Source organism: Salvia miltiorrhiza, chromosome 2 (genome assembly GCF_028751815.1).
Source record: "Salvia miltiorrhiza cultivar Shanhuang (shh) chromosome 2, IMPLAD_Smil_shh, whole genome shotgun sequence".
Classification (NCBI taxonomy): Eukaryota; Viridiplantae; Streptophyta; class Magnoliopsida; order Lamiales; family Lamiaceae; genus Salvia; species Salvia miltiorrhiza.
The window spans coordinates 27,489,160-27,508,662 of NC_080388.1; the positions used below are offsets into that span (position 1 = coordinate 27,489,160).

Here is a 19,503-nt window from a genome sequence, read left to right on the forward strand (position 1 = left end):
CGTGAGTTTCTGGTTTTGTGTTCTTTTCAATTTCCAGATTCCGGGGAGAATTTTCGGAAGCAAAGGGTCTGCAGATCATCGTTCTCTTCCTCACAGATCCAGATCGGGTCCTTCTCAGTTCCCAGAGAAAATTCCCAAATCCAACCAAAATCCGAAGCCCTAGATTGAACCGCCAGTCACGCTGGAACAGATTATGGCAATCTCCATTTGTCTTGCTGACATTGAGTCAGCTTTATCTCCTTATTGAAGCTCCGGTGAGGCGGACGCCTCGTCTAACCGGCGACTCCTTGGGTCTCAACAGCGATTTGGGGACCACCCCCATCGAGTTCCTAATTTCCATCAACAGATTCTAAGTTTATGGGGCTGATGAGCCTGCGAATCTTACAAAACAATGATTATCTATTGATGATGTTTAATTTAATGTTTGGTATATATCGCATTGCAGGAAAAGGGAAGGAAAGGGACAACAGATTCAATCGACGAGTCCTCCCCCATGAATTCGGCGAGCGAATCGCCGTCCAGATCCATTCGAGCCTAACGAAGATCCAAACCGAATCCTTCTTAGCTTCCAGAGAAGAATTATTGGGTTACGTAGGAATGAAAGCAAGAAGAATTACTAAAGTTGCGCTACATAATTTTCTAAGCTGCACTGCAGAATTTCCTAAGTTGTGCTCCAAAATTTTTAAGTTGCACCTTAGAGTTACCAGTTACGCCTCCCAAATTATTAAGTTGTGCTCCAGAGTTATTAAGCTGCGCTGCATAATTGTTAGCTGCGCTGCAGAATTGTCAGTTGCGTTGCGGAGAGAAATGCCTATCTCTATGAAGGTAACTTAGCCGCGTTGCGGAGGGAAATGCCTGTCTCCATGAAGTTAACTTAGCCGCGTTGCGGAAAGAGTAACACCATTGTTCCAAAGGGAGCAACACCACTATGATAAAAAGGGAGTATAAGTTACACAACGCAGTCAGGAAATTGCAGCCCACCTACGGCCGAGCATCGAAGAACGCTCCATGGCAGTCGAGGACTCGCTCCGCGACCACGCCGTCGTAGCCGAGCTACATGATGACTGTTCCGACCACTAACAGAGGGAAAAACTCAAATTCCTTACTCGATATGAATTTTTCAACAATCTATTGCAAATCTTGGTAAACCCTGATGATTTGTTATCTTTTCCTATGTTGCCCGGGGCGGTGCTTGAGGGTTGCAGAGCTTGCATTTTTTGCAAATTTGAGAATCACGAAAATAGAGCCCTGAAGGCCAACTAGTTTGGGGAATTCTGAAACCGCAAAATTCTGGAACAGATTTGAGGGAATAAGCGATACGAACTGTCAACTCTCGTCTTCCCTCTTCTCTGTTGATAAGCTGCGCATCCAGCTCTGCCGACCTGATTGAGTTCCTGGAAAAAATACCAAGGCAACGTAGGTACTCCGCGCGAGGCCTGCTCTGTGCGAACATTTCTAGCCCTGACCGGGATGCTCTGACCAAATATTTCCAGCCCTGACCGTTCTGCTCTGTGTGAACATTTCCAGCCCTGACCAGGATGCTCTGACCAAATATTCCCAGCCCTGATCGTTCTGCTCTGTGCAAACATTTCCAGCCAGGACCGGGCTCCTCCGGGCGAATATTTCCAGCCCTGAAACGGGATGCTCTAGGTGAATATTTTCAGCCCTGACCGGGATACTCTGGGTGAATATTTTCAGCCCTGACTGGGCTGCTCTAGGCAAACATTTCCAGCTCTGCATGAGAAATTTAGCTACAACAAAACAGACCAGATAACCGGGCTATATACTCTTAGGTTTCTCGGTGCATCATTTTCAGCATTGATCGGGACTTCCTGGCAGCCCTGCTCGGGTCTTCGCTTATAAGAAGATTTTTAACCTTGGCCGAGCTGCTCTGGGAGAATATTTCTTGCTCTGTGTGAACGTTTCCAGCCCTGACCGGTTTGCTCTGGGCAAATATTTTCAGCCCTGACCGGACTGCTCTGGGAGAATATTTCCTGCTCTGTGTGAATGTTTCCAGCCCTGACTGGGCTCCTCTGGGTGAATATATTCAGCCCTGAACGGGCTGTTCTGGGAAAATATTTCCAGCCACATTCTTGTTATGAATTTATCAACTCTTCGATCGTAAATTATTGGGTGTTTTATGATATATTCATTGGGTTTTCTCTGATTTATTCATCGGGTTTTCTCCTGTCTTATTTACCGGGCCTTCAACAATCATGCTTGACTTTTAAAGTACGCGCACGACACTGGGGGGGAGTAGGGGGTGTATACCCCCGTCACCTCTCATACCCTATTTTTTAGGGATAAAAAATTCAAAATCTAAAGAAAGAGCATTAAGTTTTAGAGCTGCCTAAGTCGCGAACTCCCAGAGGTACCTTAGCCGCAAGCGTTAAGTTTTAGAGCTACCTAAGTCGCGAGCTCCCAGAGCTGCCTTATCAGTGTGGCTATCTCAGCACATTTAGTACGATTATCTCGGCGCAGCCAGTGCGATCGTCTAAGCGCAGTCAGTGCGATTATCTCAGCGCAGCCAGTGCGATCATCTCGGCGCACCCAGTGCGATCATCTCAAAGCAGTCAGTGCGATTGTGTCAGCGGAGCCAGTGCGGCTATCTCAGCGCAGTTAGTGCGATCATCTCAGCGCAGCCAGTGCGATTATCTCAGCGCAGTCGGTGCGATTATCTCAGCGCAGCCAAGGCGACTATCTCAGCGCAGTCAGTATGATTGTCTCGTCTAAGCTACCATAGATTACCTAAGTTATCTTCGACGCAAATCGTCTAAGTTATCAAAACTAAGGCATTAATTGCACTCTCAGGCATTAATTGCAAAACTAAGGCATTAATTGCACTCTCAGGCATCAATTGCAAAACTAAGGTATTAATTGAAATCTCAGGCATAAATTGCAAAACCTAGCCCTTCGCGGCTTCGTAGGCATTAATTGTAAAATCTAACCCTTCGTGGCTTCGCAGGCATTAATTGCAAAATCTAGCCCTTTGTGGCTTTACAGGCATTAATTGCAAAACCTAGGCCTTCATGGCAGCGCATGCCTCAATGTCTATAGGGCATTAATTGCAACTCAGCCGCTCTGCGGATATTTGAGCCTTAAGTCAGTCATCATTGATGACATTCAAAGAATCAAAAGAAAAAATTACTATCTCTTTGATCTTAGTTCATTTGCAGCGCTGAAATACTTTGTCACCATTGTTTTGTGAAAATTGACAGTTCGTATCTAATAAGTTACAGGGAATCAGTTACACATAGTTGACTCGAGAGAGCAGCAGAGCGCCGACTCTATATCACACACCACTGGTTGAACACAAAGAAGACATAGTTCAACCAGACTAGGGGGAGTAGCTGATGAGGACTGTAATACCCATCAGCGCTGTGCTTAGCAATACAGGGACATTTGACCTGATTATTGTTATTATTATTATCACAGAAACTAATCAGCGCAGGTCTAACTAAAGACTTAGGATAACAAATAAATACGAAGAGCCTGAGCAGTCGAGAAGGGCCTGCGCAGTCAAAGATACCAGAAGTTTCCGCGCAGCTTAGAGACAGCCCTGCCAGAGTGCAGAGCTACCAGAGCCAGCCCTGCCGAGAGCCCTGCCAGAGTGCAGCGCTACCAGAGACAACACGCTAGAGCCAGAGTTTAACCAGAGACAACACGCCAGTGACAGAGCTACCAGAACTGCTAGAGACACAACATGACAGAGACAATGCTACTAGAGCTACCAGAGACAACATGCCAGAGCCAGCTTGCCAGAGTACAGAGCTATCAGAGACAACCTACCAGAGCCAGAGCTACCAGAAACAACATGCCAGAGTGCAGCACTTCCAGAGCCGGCTTTGCCACCGATTTGGGCTTCACTTCTCTGTTTCGTGGGCTTTACGGCGGCCCAATTAGTTATCTATAAATAGGGCTCTTGTACATGAAGAAAAGGGGATCGGATCATTCATTCATCACTTGTAAAATGTAATTATCTTGAAGTATAGTGGAAGAACTCGAAGATCTCCCGTGGACGTAGGTCTTAATGACCGAACCACGTAAATTCGTGTCTCGTTTATCGTTTTATTATTGGTTGTAATTTCATGCTTCATCAATTTGGATATAGATTGCCACCTTGTTCGTGACAACTATCGTGAAGGTTTTCTGATTCCACTTCCTATTTCTACTGCTTCTTAGCCGGCAGATCTTTTTACCAAATCTCTTGGCGGTCCGCATTTCCGTTCTTTGTTGTCCAAGCTTGGCATGGTAGATCTTCACCATGTCCAGCTTGAGGGGGGGTAAAGGGCGAGTGATATACTGGGCAACATGCTTTATGCATGAGTATCTTTTATTTTATTTGTTACTTTCCTATGCCAGATGTTGGCTTACTATTGTTTGTTTTTACTCCACCTTATGCTACTCACTATATATATAGCATAAGCGTGTGTTGTGAGTGTGTAATTTTCGCTGATGAATAAACACACTTTCTATCTTCTTCCCCACAAAATATAGAAACTCTACATAATGTTTGTATTTTTAGCTTTCTATTATGAGTTTTTAGATTTAATGAAATATATATTTAAAAAATTAGGAAATTTAAATATAATTGTAAAACAAAATTGTGACAATAATTGTCTATACTAACATATGCTTGATAAACAACGCGCCAACAACCATTACAACATACCAACTGACCGTTGTCTATCAGCGCCCCTATATAGACTACGCTTCCATCAGCGAATAGACAACATGGTTAGTTGACCATTGTCTATCAGTGAATACACAACAGGCCAGCTGACAACGTCCCTATATAGACTACACCTTCATTTATGACAAGCCTTTTTCTAATAGATAGTTTTTTTATACTTGTTATCTATTAGCGAAATTCTTATAGTGCAGGTGTTAAGAGTAGAACTAGGTCTTTCAGAGAGTAAGTCACATGTAGTAAGATAGATTGAAATATGAGAATCCAAGAGTAAGCAACGGTTCATAAGACTGGCTGAAACATGATAGGTATCCAACGGCTGCAATATGCATAAGCTACAACAGGTCATTTTCATAGTACAAGGTGAAGTTTCGACTGGATTAAGAAGCTCGACTGATAGGGTGACTTGCAGCTCAAAAATAAGGAATTCATAAGTTAGTGAATTCCCCCGTCACAAAAGAAAGTGGATGTACGAGTTTGCTCTGACCACTATATTTTTGTACATGTTTGCTTATCTTAATTGCATACTGAGAAGTAGTACACAACATCGGTATCAACGTAGAGAACTGCTTTCAACTTTTGATATTATATTGAATACTGACTAAATTGAAAAGCTAACTTAGAAAGATTTTATAAGGCGAGTAACCAATCACCACATTCCGCACAAAGTCAGTTATTAGTCCAACTGATTAATTAATTTCGAGTAATTAGTAGGATAACTAACTATACTCATAGTTAGAAAATACTTATTTGGATATCAGTCAGTTTAACATTGGTTAAATTAATATGCATCAAACCAGTTGACTCATTATCAGTTGAACCTGTTTAGAATACGACACTCTAAAAAATAAATTAATGAAAAGTGTGTAACCGATGTATTTCTCCATACACCAGTACGCACTCGCTCTGGACCATCACTTTTTATTTTCATTCTTTTCTTGCGATTTATTTCCATTAGAGATGTCATATTTTTGTCTTGTGTCGTGGATTGGCTTGTGATTGAAAAACAACAAAAGAAATACAAGAGAAGAACAAGAACACCAATGTATGTGGTTCATCTTTCGATCTACATTCACAGAAGAGAGACAAGAATTTCACTACTAAACACTAAAGAATAATTTACAGATTACAACAAGTAAACTCCAAAGAAAAATAGATGATGTAAAGCTATCTAATCACACCAGATTTCTAGCTAATGACTACGTACTCTCAACTATCTTTTATATCTTGCTGTAAAAACGATATTCAACAACTCATAGCTGCAGCTGGAAATAAGCTTTATATATGAATATTGCATAAGAACCCAAGGAATGAACCTACACACTACACTCTTGATACAGGAACATAATAAGAAAGATAAGCTCACGGTTTTGAGCTATAATTAAGAGGGTGTTTGGCTGAGCTTATAATCTCTTTAAAACGGCTTATAAGTTGTTTAAGAGCTTATAAGCTCCTTCAAAGTGTTTGACAAAATAAGCTCCTAAAGAGCTTATAAGTTGTAAAAATAAGCTCTAAGAGCTTATAAGCTCCAAAAAAATAAGTTCCTCTACCCTAACTTATTTTCTCATCTATATAATATATAAAACATGAGTTTGACGTAAACTTTTTCCCACCAAAATTTCTCTCTCTTCACTTTTCTTTTTTTATTTTGTTTCTCTTTTAAAAATCATCAATTTTGACTTATAAAAATATATTCAATATAGATGTTAAATTAAAGATAAAGAAAAGATCTTTAATTTGATATAAGAATTATAAAAATTTATTCTAAAATAAATATGTTATTATCGTTTATAGTCACAAAATTAGTATTTTTTCTCTTCTCTCTCCTCTCTCATCTATTCTCTCCTCTCTCCTAAATCCATTCTTTTGAATGTCACGTTTATCTTCTTTCTATTTGACTCCTTTTTCTATATTATTTTATTTTATTTTTATATTTTTATTAGATATCATTTTTAATATTTATGCAACTAAAAAGATTAAACTTATATTTGTTCATTTAGAACTCTTTAACTTAATAAATTAATTAGTTTTATTTATAAAAATAAATCTCATCTTTTCAGCAAAATCAATTATTTGGATGTGCATAAGAACTTTATTTTAAAATTTATATTCAAACAAAATGACCGTATAAATATGATTTAAATATTCATTCAAAAATATATTAAACTATATGCAAATAAATAGTTTTGTACATCTTAGAATATTATATGATACATAATGATGCTCATTATCATTTACTTGCTTTTGATATTTGATGATTTATATATTTATGCACAATATCAATTATAAATAATTAATTGGAATTTCAAAAATAAAAAAGTTCAAATATTTTAAGATTCATGTATTTATTGAGATTATGTCGTTCATAACTTTAATATTTTTGATTGAGATCCATGTTTACATTTGTTTATATTTAATATGTATATTTATTTATTTATTTAAAATATCGTTTACTTTCAATATCGATCGTGCATCGCACGAGCGGGCATACTAGTTATCTTATAAACAACACTCATTGTACAAAAACAACTCAACTATGATTTTTTAATTTCATCATATATCATTCTAATTTCATAGCTTTTCGATTTTCTCTCTGTAACTAAAAATTATCTCTCTAGCTTATAAGTTCAATTATCCAAACATTTTTTGACAACTTATAAGCTCTTAAAAACTACATCTTATAAATTTTTGTAACATCTTATAAGTTCCAAGAACTTATAAACTCTTTAAAATTAACTCTAACCACTACAAGAAAAATGCTAATAGACAACATGTGAAATGTGTCAACTATTTGAAAATCGCATATCATAAATGAGGTTGTAGTCTATTTGGGGCGCTAATAGACAACATGCGTACGATTGTTGTCTATCAGCTAATAGACGACATGCGCATGCGCGTCGTCTATCAGATAATAGACAACAAGCGTATGCGCGTCGTCTATTATCTAATAGACGACACGCTTGCGTCTGTGTCGTCTATAATGCGTCATCTAGACCATAATTCTTGTAGTGAACATAAGCTTAGCTGAAATCCACTTCATGCGGACACAATAATACTACATCTTGTTATTAACTTTTTTTAGTGTTATTTTTTTCTTTCGATATTCTATTTATTTAATACCACGATTCCTACAAATAAACTCTGAAAGCCATATATGTGACTGTTGGGAACCTTGTGTAATATCCTAACCCTTGTTTTGATGATACCAAAAATCATAGGACTTAATTGTAATAGACTAGAATTGTTTTGAACTCAAGTGTTAGAGTTCGTTTCTAGTTTAGTTTGCGGTGTTGAAGACTGAAGACTGAAGAACGAAGGACTGAAGACTGAAGATTGCAGATACCAACTGAAGTATCAGTTGAAGACTGATTACTTAATGCGCGCAAAGGACTGATACTAAAGTCAAGTATCAGTTGGACATTCCTCCTAGGACTGATCTTCCAACGTTCAGAGGAAGCCACGTACTCACAAAGTACAGCCGCATTAAATGCAGAGATCTCAGGATCTTATCTCTGCAGAGGTCATACCTATCTGGTAGTTACTTTTCAGAGACGTCACATCTCCTATCCATCAAAGAGAGCCGTTTCCACACAGACAAGGAACCTCGAAGATTGAAGCCTCAACCCAAATTCGAATTGCTCTCCAACGGAAGAAATCTTGAGGACGATTTACGCCAACGGATCTATTCAAGAGTTCTCCTACAAATAGCGCTCGAGGATCACTTCAATCTTCACCGATTCAACAACATAAGCTGAAGCTCTGCCGAAATAGCTACTCAGCCTAAAGCTTAACCGCCCAAAGCTTGAATCGAAGAAGAGAATTCCAAAGCCAAAATCAGTCACTGCTGATTACATACATTCTCTTAGACCCTAGGCATATATCTGTTTACCCAGAAGCCAAAGGTCAAACTTGCTTCAAAGAACTTGTTCTTTGTAAGTATAGTTGGCACTCGTTTAAACCTCTCCCCCATAAGAGTGTTTGAGTGATTCGGAGTTCAGGAAGGTACTCTGAACCCTAAAGTCAAGTATCAGTTGGACATTCCTCCTAGGACTGATCTTCCAACGTTCAGAGGAAGCCACGTACTCACAAAGTACAGCCGCATTAAATGCAGAGATCTCAGGATCTTATCTCTGCAGAGGTCATACCTATCTGGTGGTTACTTTTCAGAGACGTCACATCTCCTGTTCATCAAAGAAAGCCGTTTCCACCCAGACAAGGAACCTCGAAGATTGAAGCCTCAGCCCAAATTCGAATTGCTCTCCAACGGAAGAAATCTTGAGGACGATTTACGCCAACGGATCTATTCAAGAGTTCTCCTACAAATAGCGCTCGAGGATCACTTCAACCTTCACCGATTCAACAACATAAGCTGAAGCTCTGCCGAAATTGCTACTCAGCCTTAAGCTTAAACTCCCCAAAGCTTGAATCGAAGAAGAGAATTCCAAAACCAAAATCAGTCATTGCTGATTACACACATTCTCTTAGACCCTAGGCATATATCTGTTTACCCATAAGCCAAATGTCAAACTTGCTTCAAAGAACTTGTTCTTTGTAAGTATAGTTGGCACTCGTTCAAACCTCCCCCCCCATAAGAGTGTTTTGAGTGATTCGGAGGTCAGAAGGGTTTTCTGACTCTGAGAGTCTTAGCACGAGTTTTATTAAGCAAGGGAAATCCTACGCGAGTGAAGCGCGGGTACTGGAGAAGGGTTTTCTTCAGTGTACGGTTGTGTGCACCCGGCAAGCACACGGTTCGATTGCAGTGCACCTGTTAAGTACTTGCGGAGTGGATTGTTGGTTTGATCAACCAACCGTGGATGTAGGAAAGGGTTTTTCCGAACCACGTAAAAGTCTCTGTGCTGTTTACAGCTTTCAGTTTTACATTCTTACTTGTGTTATTTCATTTGATAAAACTGAACATTGACTAACTGCAAAGAGAAACCATAACCAACAACTTGCTCCACCGAGGCTATTTCGAAACTTAGTTTAATTTTCGCTGCGTATGATATCGGTCTGACTGAACTATCCTCTGATAGTCAGGAAGAGTGATATCATCTCTATTTTAGCAAACACGACTGAAGCCCTTACTTGCATCAGTTAAGTTCCAGCAACTTAACTGATAACTCTTTACTGAAGAGATTTTAGTATCAGTCGTCAATCCTGTTGGTCAAAACTGATTTCAGTAAAACAGGAGTCCTTGTTTGCATGCAAAGTTTCGTCTTGATCTCTGACTGAGATTCCTCTGATTGAGGTCAGTAGATTAATTTAAAAATAGCCTATAGGTGTATTCCCTCCCCCCCCCATACACCTATTCGAGACCCTCAGGACCTAACAATGACTATGTGAAGCACAGTATCATGAAATTATTAAGGCGTAGGACCATTTTTGAAAGGTTGAGGCAATAAACAAATATCTCATGAAGCCATGTGACCATGTCCATGTGAACCACGGTTATCATGAAATTATGAAGGCGTAGGACCATTTTTGAAAGGTTGAGGCAATAAAAAAATATATGTGACCATGTCCATGTGAACCACAGTATCATGAAATTATGAAGGCGTAGGACCATTTTTGAAAGGTTGAGGCAATAAAAAAATATATGTGACCATGTCCATGTGAACCACGGTATCATGAAATTATGAAGGCGTAGGACCATTTTTGAAAGGTTGAGGCAATAAAAAAATATATGTGACCATGTCCATGTGAACCACGGTATCATGAAATTATGAAGACGTAGGACCATTTTTGAAAGGTTGAGGCAATAAAAAAATATCTCATGAAGCCATGTGACCATGTCCATGTGAACCACGGTATCATGAAATTATGAAGATGTAGGACCTTTTTGAAAGGTGAGGCATTAAAAATGTCTCCTAAAGCAATGTGATCACTATATGAACCACAAATAATATCAAGAAACTATGAAGGCGTAGGACCATTTTTGAAAGGTTGAGGTCTCACATTGGTGCGTCTACACAGAATCTTAAAATTGAGATCGACATGATAATCATTTGGTTCTTAATTTTTAAGTGTATGATCTTGTATTATTTAGGGTGTGTTTACTTTGGTTGTAAAATTTTCATTAAAAATGATAGATAAGAAAAAATGAAAAAAATATTTTTTTCTCCTTTTATATTATTTGTTTACTAGAGATAAAAAGATGAGACACTACAACAAAAAATGGCTTTTCGGACACCAAAAAGTGCCCCAATATGTGCTCTATTGGGGCACTTCTTATTTTCGGGGCACTTAATACATGTGCCTCCAAGTATCGTGTCCCAATAGGGTTGGGGGCACTTTTTATGTGCCTCAATATCAATAGATTACCCGACAATTTAATATGCCCCGAGATTGATTTTTAGAGGCACATAAAAGTGTCCTTTAAAATATTTCGAATCCTATTGTTAAGTTTATAGGGATATTTATTTGTGCCTTCAAAAGAAATATTGGGGCACTTATTTGTATATTGGGGCACTTATTTGTGTCCTTTGCTTAAGTATTGGGACAAAAAATATGTATCTTAAAATTCGTTTTATGTCCCCAAATTAATGTTATGACGCACTTATTTGTGTCTTTTGTTTAAATATCGGGACACAAAATGTTACGAGGCACTTATTTGTGTCATTTGCTTAAGTATTGAGACACAAGATATGTAGCCTCATAATTTATTTTATGCCTCGAGATTAATATTATAGGACACTTATATATGTCTTAAGATGAACACATGAGGCACTTATTGTGACAATCAAAATAAATTAGAGACACTATTATCTGTAGTATTAAAATATAAAAGCACTTACTGTACAAATACAATCATAATATATTCTTTTGATATATCAATAAATAGTATCATCCACATTTCAATAACTAAACAATCCAAATGGCAACTCGATATAATTGAAAACTCCTATTATTCACATCCCTATTCACCCTAGGATAATATTATCTAATATTAGAGAGAAAATGAGCTGTTCGAAAAAATATTCCAATTTATCCAAAAAAAAAAAATTCATCATAATGAGGTGAAAATATATTTTTCCTCTTCTTTTCCATCAAAACAAACGTACCCTTAGTTTTCAAATTTAATGGAGAGTAATTAAATAGATATATGACACAGTTAGGAAAATATCTGCCTAAATGCATGCTTTCAATGAAAAAGAAAAGATTAAGATCGATCGATCAATACTTTTTTTGTCAGTTAACTTGGTATGAATTGGTCCATCCCGTTCTAATTAAATCTATAAACTATATATAATTAAAAATAAGTTAATTAACTCTAATTGAATATTAATGATCCTAGAGAACCCCGGAGAGTATCGGAAGAGAGAGATGGATGACCGAGACAAAAAAAAAAGGGTATTTACTTAATCATATACAGTTACTAGTGTGCCCGCCCGTGTGATGCACACCACTAAAATTAAACGATATTTTAAATAAATAAATATAATTATTAATTATAATTAAAATATAAGTAAATATAAATCATTTTTTTAAAGTGAAATAAATATGAATATAAAAATATATGAATTTTTAATTTTATATTTTCAATATTTGAAATATTAAATTATTAATTTTAATTGATAACGAGTACAAATATGTAAATTTATCAAAAATAAAAAGATGTATTGTTTAGTATATTTTTTGAATACATATTTAAATCATATTTACTCTGTCATTTTGTTTAAATACAAATTTTATAAATAAAGATCCCAAAAACCTGATTTCGCAAAAAGAGATAGGATTTATTTTCATAAATAATAATTTCTCAATTGATTAAGTTTAATTACTTTCAAAAAAAAAATTTGATTAAGTTTAATTTTATACTCCTTCTATTCCACATTAATAGGTCACAAGGGTTGGGTACGAATATTAAGAAGCAAATAATTTATAATAAAATAAGAAAGAGAAAGTACTTTTTTTTTTAGGATATATTTGTTCAAAAAGTAAGAGAGGAAAATGAAAAGAGAGATAATTATGTGTAGGCCACAATGACATCTATTGTAAATAATGAGTTATATGATAATATAATATTTGTTCTATATTGACTTTTAATTTTAGAAAGTGACATATTAAAATGGGACATCCAAATAAGGAAATGTGGCATATTAATATGGGACAATGGAGTAATATTGAATAATAATGTTCCGTTATTTTAGTTGGGTTTCAATTTTGGTAAATGGATCTCCATCTGGTGAGGTGTGTTTAGAAAGAGGATTACGGCAGGGGGATCCGCTTTCCCCATTTCTCTTTCTTGTTGCAGCGGAGGGGCTCCACTCTTTGATTACGAGAGCTGTTGAGAAGGAGCTGATTAAGCCGGTAAAGGTAGGAAATGATGACATTTCAATTCCGCACCTCCAATACGCCGATGACACGGTCTTCTTGATGGAGGATGATGAAAGAAATGCAGTGGCAGTTAAAATGATTCTCAGAGTGTTCCAGCTACTATCAGGGCTTGCCGTCAATTTCAAAAAATGCTGTCTCTTCGGAGTTGGGGTCGAGGAGGATACGATCGAGAGGATGGCGGCTGTTTTGGGTTGTGATGTGGGCTCCTTACCTTTCAATTACCTCGGTATTAAAGTGGGCAGCAAGGGCAAAAAGGTTGCTGATTGGAAATACTTGGTTGAGAAGGTGAGAAAGAAAATCGATTCGTGGAAAAATGGGAAGTTCTCTCTCGCGGGACGTGTGACATTGGTGAAGGCTGTGCTTCAATCCATACCGATTTATCAGCTCTCTTTTACCTGTTTACCAAAATCAATTGTGAGTTCTCTAAATGCTTTACTTGGTAATTTTCTGTGGGGAGGGGGTGCTAGTAAAAGTGCGATTGCTTGGGTGAAGTGGAAGGTGCTTTGTGCTTCAAAAGATGAAGGAGGCTTGGGGCTTAAAAATATTGAGTGCATGGTTTAATCAGGCACTAGTCGTTAAATGGTTGTGGCGGTACCTTACTGGAAGGGACATGCTTTGGGCAAAAATTGTTAGGTCCATTTATGGTGTGGTTGAGTGGGGAGAGACAGGTATGGAAAACGCGGGGAAAGGTAGATTTAGAGATGGGTGGTGGCCGAAGATCGTTTCTGCGGCGGGAGGGGCGAGCAATTTTTGGTTTGTTCAAAATTTGAAGCCAAAGGTGGGGGATGGGAAGACCTTTAAATTCTGGACTCAGTGGTGGGTTGGTCAAAAGCCGTTGAAGTTTACTTTTCCTAGACTTTTTCAGTTGAGTGCGAATAAAGAAGCTGCAATCTGTGAAGTTGGGGAATGGACTGATACTGGGTGGTGTTGGGATTTAAGGTGGAGAAGAGAGCTGTTTGAGAGAGAGAGGGAAGGAGTTTCGGAGCTGCTTAGCCTTGTTTCTGGTACTAATCTGTGTGCAGGTAACAAGGACGGATGGACATGGAATGGCGACACTGGGAGAGGCTTTACAACCAAGTCCGCTTATGAAGCTATTAAAGATCAAGCAAACGAGACTACGGAGGCGGTGGAGGAAACTGATACGAGTACGAAGGTGTGGAAGATCCCTATTCCAAACAAAGTCAAGCTTACCGCATGGAGAATTTTGAAGAACAGAATTCCGACGTGTGACAACCTCTTGAGAAGAAATGTGATGTTGGGTGAAGTCGAGGTGGGATGTAACGTCTGTTTTCATCGGCAGGAATCCACGAACCACGTGTTGATCCACTGTCCAAAGACCTCAAAGGTATGGGAAGCAATCTTTCAATGGCTCGGAGTTAGCATGGCGTAGCCATATGACGTGCTCTCGCACTTTCAGTTCTTTACTAGTTTGAGTGGCCAAAAAAGAAATAAGAAGCTCTTGATGGCTCTTTGGTGTTGTACTATTTGGCTTATTTGGAAAATGCGGAATGAGAGTAGATTTGAGAACAAAAGATGGGAGAGTGCAAACTTGTTTGGAGAAATCAAAGCTAGAGTGTGGAGTTGGGGTAGAATTTTTGGTTTTGTTAATGATGGAGTTGGGTTTCATAGGTGGATGTCGAATGATGAATCCCCGATGATTTTGTAATCTTCTTGGTACTACTGGTGCCTTTTCGTTCTATAATATTTACTTTCCTTATCAAAAAAAAAGTTGGGTTTCAATTTTAATAAAAAAAATTATTTCAATATTGGTGTTATTGGTGAGTCATAATTGTATACGTGTCAAGTGATTTAAATAAATATGACAATAGTTATCTTTATATGTATTTAAATTTTAATTTGTGTTATTTTACATACAAATATTTTTTTTATCAATCGATTAGTTTATAAAAGGGGTCGAACATGATACAATTGTCATTCATTTTCAAATAATATGCATGACCTTTTTAAATTTAAATAGACATGCTGCTACAAAATTAAACTGTTCAATTTACTTTTCTATTTTTATTATTTCTAAATAGACGTGCACCCCTATATACAACTTTACGACATGATATAAAAAAATTATAAAAATGAAAAACGTCAATTATGCTAACACAGTCGTTGTTATGATTCAATGACTATATTTTTCCGTCGTTAATGGGTCGTTAATTTTAACGACTATGATTTTTGTCGTAGGTGAAGGGTACGACCAAGTACAATTCGACGTCTGTCATTCGGTCGTTAAATTTGAAATTTCCGTCTTTAACCTAGATTTTCTACGGTTTTAACTACGAATATTTCCGTTGTTAATTTTGAATTTTGTTGTTGTGCAAGGCATATATATTATGAGAATAAGATATCATATCATTGTATTTGAGTGATACTTTAAACATAATGCTTGTATTGACAATGGAACATATAATCATGGAGTGTTTACTTTGCTTGGATGTAATTTGAAAGTGTAATAAATAAACGGCCGAAGAAAACTTAGGTGAATTTCTTAGAAGTCAGGAGATTTCTACACTATTCACTAATGGAGTGTTTACTTTGCTTGGATAACTAAAAACTATTCAAGGCTAATATATATCTGAAAGCAGACTATTGTGAAACCAGAGATGAAGAAAAGGTTGCTATTTTCATTTTTACTCAAACGTAATACAGAGGTGTGCCTTTTATAGAACGCAATACACGCACAAGTCATGAGCATAAGCTCAGCAAAGAAAAGCAAAAAAGAAATGTCGTAGCCAACAAGAAATAAAAGGCATAACTAACTGGTAGTGACAGCAAGGGAAGCATACATGCAGTGTGTACACATGCACACAAGAATCTTCATACAGACACTAACCTTATTAGTTATTACAATTTACACACATTCATGCCACAAATGCATACATGGTTTGCACACACACACACACATATTGAAGATCATATATATATGCAGTAAACAATCTCCTCATATAATTAATTATTTCTACATCTGGAGCGCAGACATGAGCGGAACCCAAACAAAGTGATCCGCAGGGAAGAAATGGCAGACCGGAGTCGAACCGGGCTCGACCCCAAGCACACCGAACGACACGTGGGTACGCGGCCATTGAGAGGTATCCATGTGACAAACAGTGACCGCTTCAACTGCATCTCCATTCTCTCCCGCCAACGACACTCTGTAAACCCTGTTGTCGCTGTCGTGGTAATGGCAGTAGAATACAGTGTATGCATACGGCATCGTATGGCACGACACCAGCTTCGGAGACGGAACCTGTTGGATTCCCATGATTCTATACCTCTGCACAACCCCATCATCATGTTTGAGGTGAGAAGTGGACAAGGCCTCGATTGGTGTGTCGGAGCCGAAGATGGTTTCGAGGAATTCGGACATGGATTTTAAGGATGTCGCGCAAATCTTCTTCTCTCCTTGAATTGGCTGCCCTTCACAAGCATCCAGCGTGTCGGCCATGGCCGTAGCCTGAGGGGAGCCGTCGGAGAAGGAGAAGAGGCGGAGGATTTGAGGGAGGTTTTGCGAGGAGAAGGGAATGGAATCTGCTTCTTCTTTGGAGAGTAAGTGAGTGAGGGAATCTGATAGTTCCCTTTTGGGGAAATAGATTTTCATTGTATTCCCGAGTTTCAGATCCTTGGAGAGGAAGAAGACCACTAGTTCAGGATCGCTCGCGTTGACGGGCAAGTGGTGCGAATGAGAATGGACATGATGTTTTTGTATGTGATTGTCGATAACAGCTCCATTACATGAATCCTGCGAATAATTGGAATTGGAAAATTATGTCAATATATTTAGTTTTTTATTTATTTAAGATTTGGAATGAAGATGAGATTACCATTAGAATAACAAGATGAAGCAGGAGAGTGCAGATGGTAAGCTTTGCGTACATGGTGTGAATGTATCTGCCTTTTATTGTTGGGAAATATTTTGTATGCAATAATTCCACTATATGTTCAGAAGTATATATAGAACTCTGGTTTTAATGGGTTTGACTTGAGAGGCCCTCTGAATATATGATGATAGGCATCATCATTTGATAACTATGTTTTTTGTTTCCAATAGGCATCATGGCGTGACAAGTCTCGGGTTGAATTACTAATTTGCAATACTTAGCGTGACAAATAGTGTTGCCGCCGGTTCCGGGCCCGAACCGGCAGTTCAGGGTCGAGAATCCGGCGGACTGGAACCGGCCCGGATGAAATGTGAAGGGCCGGTTTTCGGACCCTGAACCGGCGGTTCCGGGCCGGGCCGAAAACCGGCGGTTCCCGGTTTTTCACTTTTTTTGTATTATTTTTATTTTTAATGAAATTAAATGATTTGTGTTAATTTCAACTAAATGTAGCTTCACTATTTATAGTGTACTACACATGGTAGATAATCCTACATTTTTCAATATGGGATAATGTAGCTTCACTATTTATAGTGTACTACACATGGTAGAGAATCCTACATTTTTCAATGTGAGATAATTTCAACTTAATGGAGCTTCACTATCTATAGTGTACTACATGTTGTAAAGAATACTACATTTTTCAATGTGGGATCACTCAAGCTAACTTATAAATATAGAACTTATATTCATGTAATATATAACTTACAACTTATAAATATATAACTTGTAACTTATAACTTATATTCATGTAATAGTTTTTACTTTACAAATATTGAAAAAATATTAAAATTACTCAACTTATACTATATAGTTTTATAAATTATGATGTTAAAAACTTAAAATGTTAAAATTACTCAACTTAAATTCTTGGAACCCCTAGTGACAAGTCTTTTACCTTCCAAAAAAAAAGAAAAAATCGTGACAAGTCTCTGGTTAAAATTTACAATTAAGAGGTAACAGGCAATCGTCTTTAAACTTATTATTATTATTATTATTATTATTATTATTATTATTATTATTATTATTATTATTATTATTATTATTATTATTATTATTATTATTATTATTATTATTATTATTATTATTATTATTATTATTATTATTATTATTATTATTATTATTATTATTATTATTATTATTATTATAGGGAGTGAACCCTAGATAATTTGTTGTAAGTGGATAAAACTTCGCACATCTTAATATTTTTGTAAGTACAGTTTAAATAACGTTGTTACATGAATTTCACATGATTCGTGTAACCGTGTAAATGCAGGCAAATCGTTATAAATTGATGTATGTATGCATGAAATTTTTCGTACGTGTAATAACACAAAAATGACAATTATTTTCACATTTTTAACCACACGACTATAATTTTTGTTCGCTAATTTCTTTAACACGCCGCAAGTGTACGGGTGCAATTGTGTAGTAAACAAGATTGTATTTCACAGAGACCAATTAATATTAATTCATATCCTAAATTATTATTCTCTATCTGGACAACAGAATTTGAAGGTTTGATTTTTAAACTAAGAAAAATAAATATTGGAAAGCAAATAAATCAAGTTGCAGAGAAGAATCAAATAGAAATAAATTATCCCAAGGCAAAGGTTTCAACATATTGGAAATCTCAACAGATTCAATTCAACAATCAAGATAATTCTCATAGAACAATCTCAAAGCTAGTCTATACCCACTCCCGTGGCGTACAAACCGTTGATTACATACAAGACTACCGTCCTCAAATCAAACTTCTAACATGCAACTCCTAAAAGTTCATAGGATTAATGTCCTCACAAATATCAATTTCCTTTATAATTAAAATAAATGTGTTATATGTTCTTAGTTCAGGTAATAAATATCATCTCCCGATCTCAAATTAAAATCTATGATTATGCTAAATCGGTGGCCAATCAATAAAGCAAACAATATACACAAGAACATAAAAATAAAAAATAACTTGATTAATTGAATAAAAAACTGTCAGAAATCCAAATATGTTTATTCCTAAACCCTGGGAATAATGGTCCTAGCCACACATAGACATATAAACTATAATAAAAATATCAAGAAAACATATAAACATTCAACAAATAAAACCGTAGAGAAATCTGTGAATCTTCAGTTCTTGCTCTTGAGATCTTCTCCGTCTGTCTCTCTCAATTCTCAGGAAAATAGAATATCATAAAAGATATAAAAGGTCATTTCAATATGTTTATAGGGAGTATTTATATACTATAGGTCTCAAAATATAGGTCAAAACCGTGTAGGATCAAAAAATAGCTCAAATAATCAAAAAAACGGGCAAAAATTGAGCTGGCACGCGGCCCAAGGCGCGGCCTCGCGCCTAGCCCGCATGCCGAAACAGAACATTTTAGAACTCTTGACAGCTTTGCGCAGTGATTTTATTTTGGCTCGTTCTCCCTTGTCTGAACTCTGATTTACAATCAGTTTGCGCTCACGAACTCCTCTCAAGACTAACTACAACTTGTATTTGAGTGAATTCTTCCAAATTATGCTTCATTATTTCTAAAACTTCGTTCAAACAACAAGGAAGTGACAAGTTCTTGATCATAAACCAATATA

The 19,503-nt window shown here is 37.0% G+C and overlaps 1 protein-coding gene across 1 annotated transcript; it reads right to left on the reverse strand.

The window, feature by feature from the left end:
* Positions 1 to 15,643: 15,643 nt before the first annotated feature.
* LOC131007695 (BURP domain-containing protein BNM2C-like) lies at positions 15,644 to 17,108 on the reverse strand. The gene is made up of 2 exons (XM_057934627.1): positions 16,861 to 17,108; positions 15,644 to 16,778 (listed from the first exon to the last, which is right to left on the reverse strand). Exons 1-2 carry the CDS (start codon positions 16,912 to 16,914, stop codon positions 15,999 to 16,001), a joined length of 834 nt encoding a protein of 277 aa, XP_057790610.1. The 5' UTR covers positions 16,915 to 17,108; the 3' UTR covers positions 15,644 to 15,998.
* Positions 17,109 to 19,503: the final 2,395 nt, after the last annotated feature.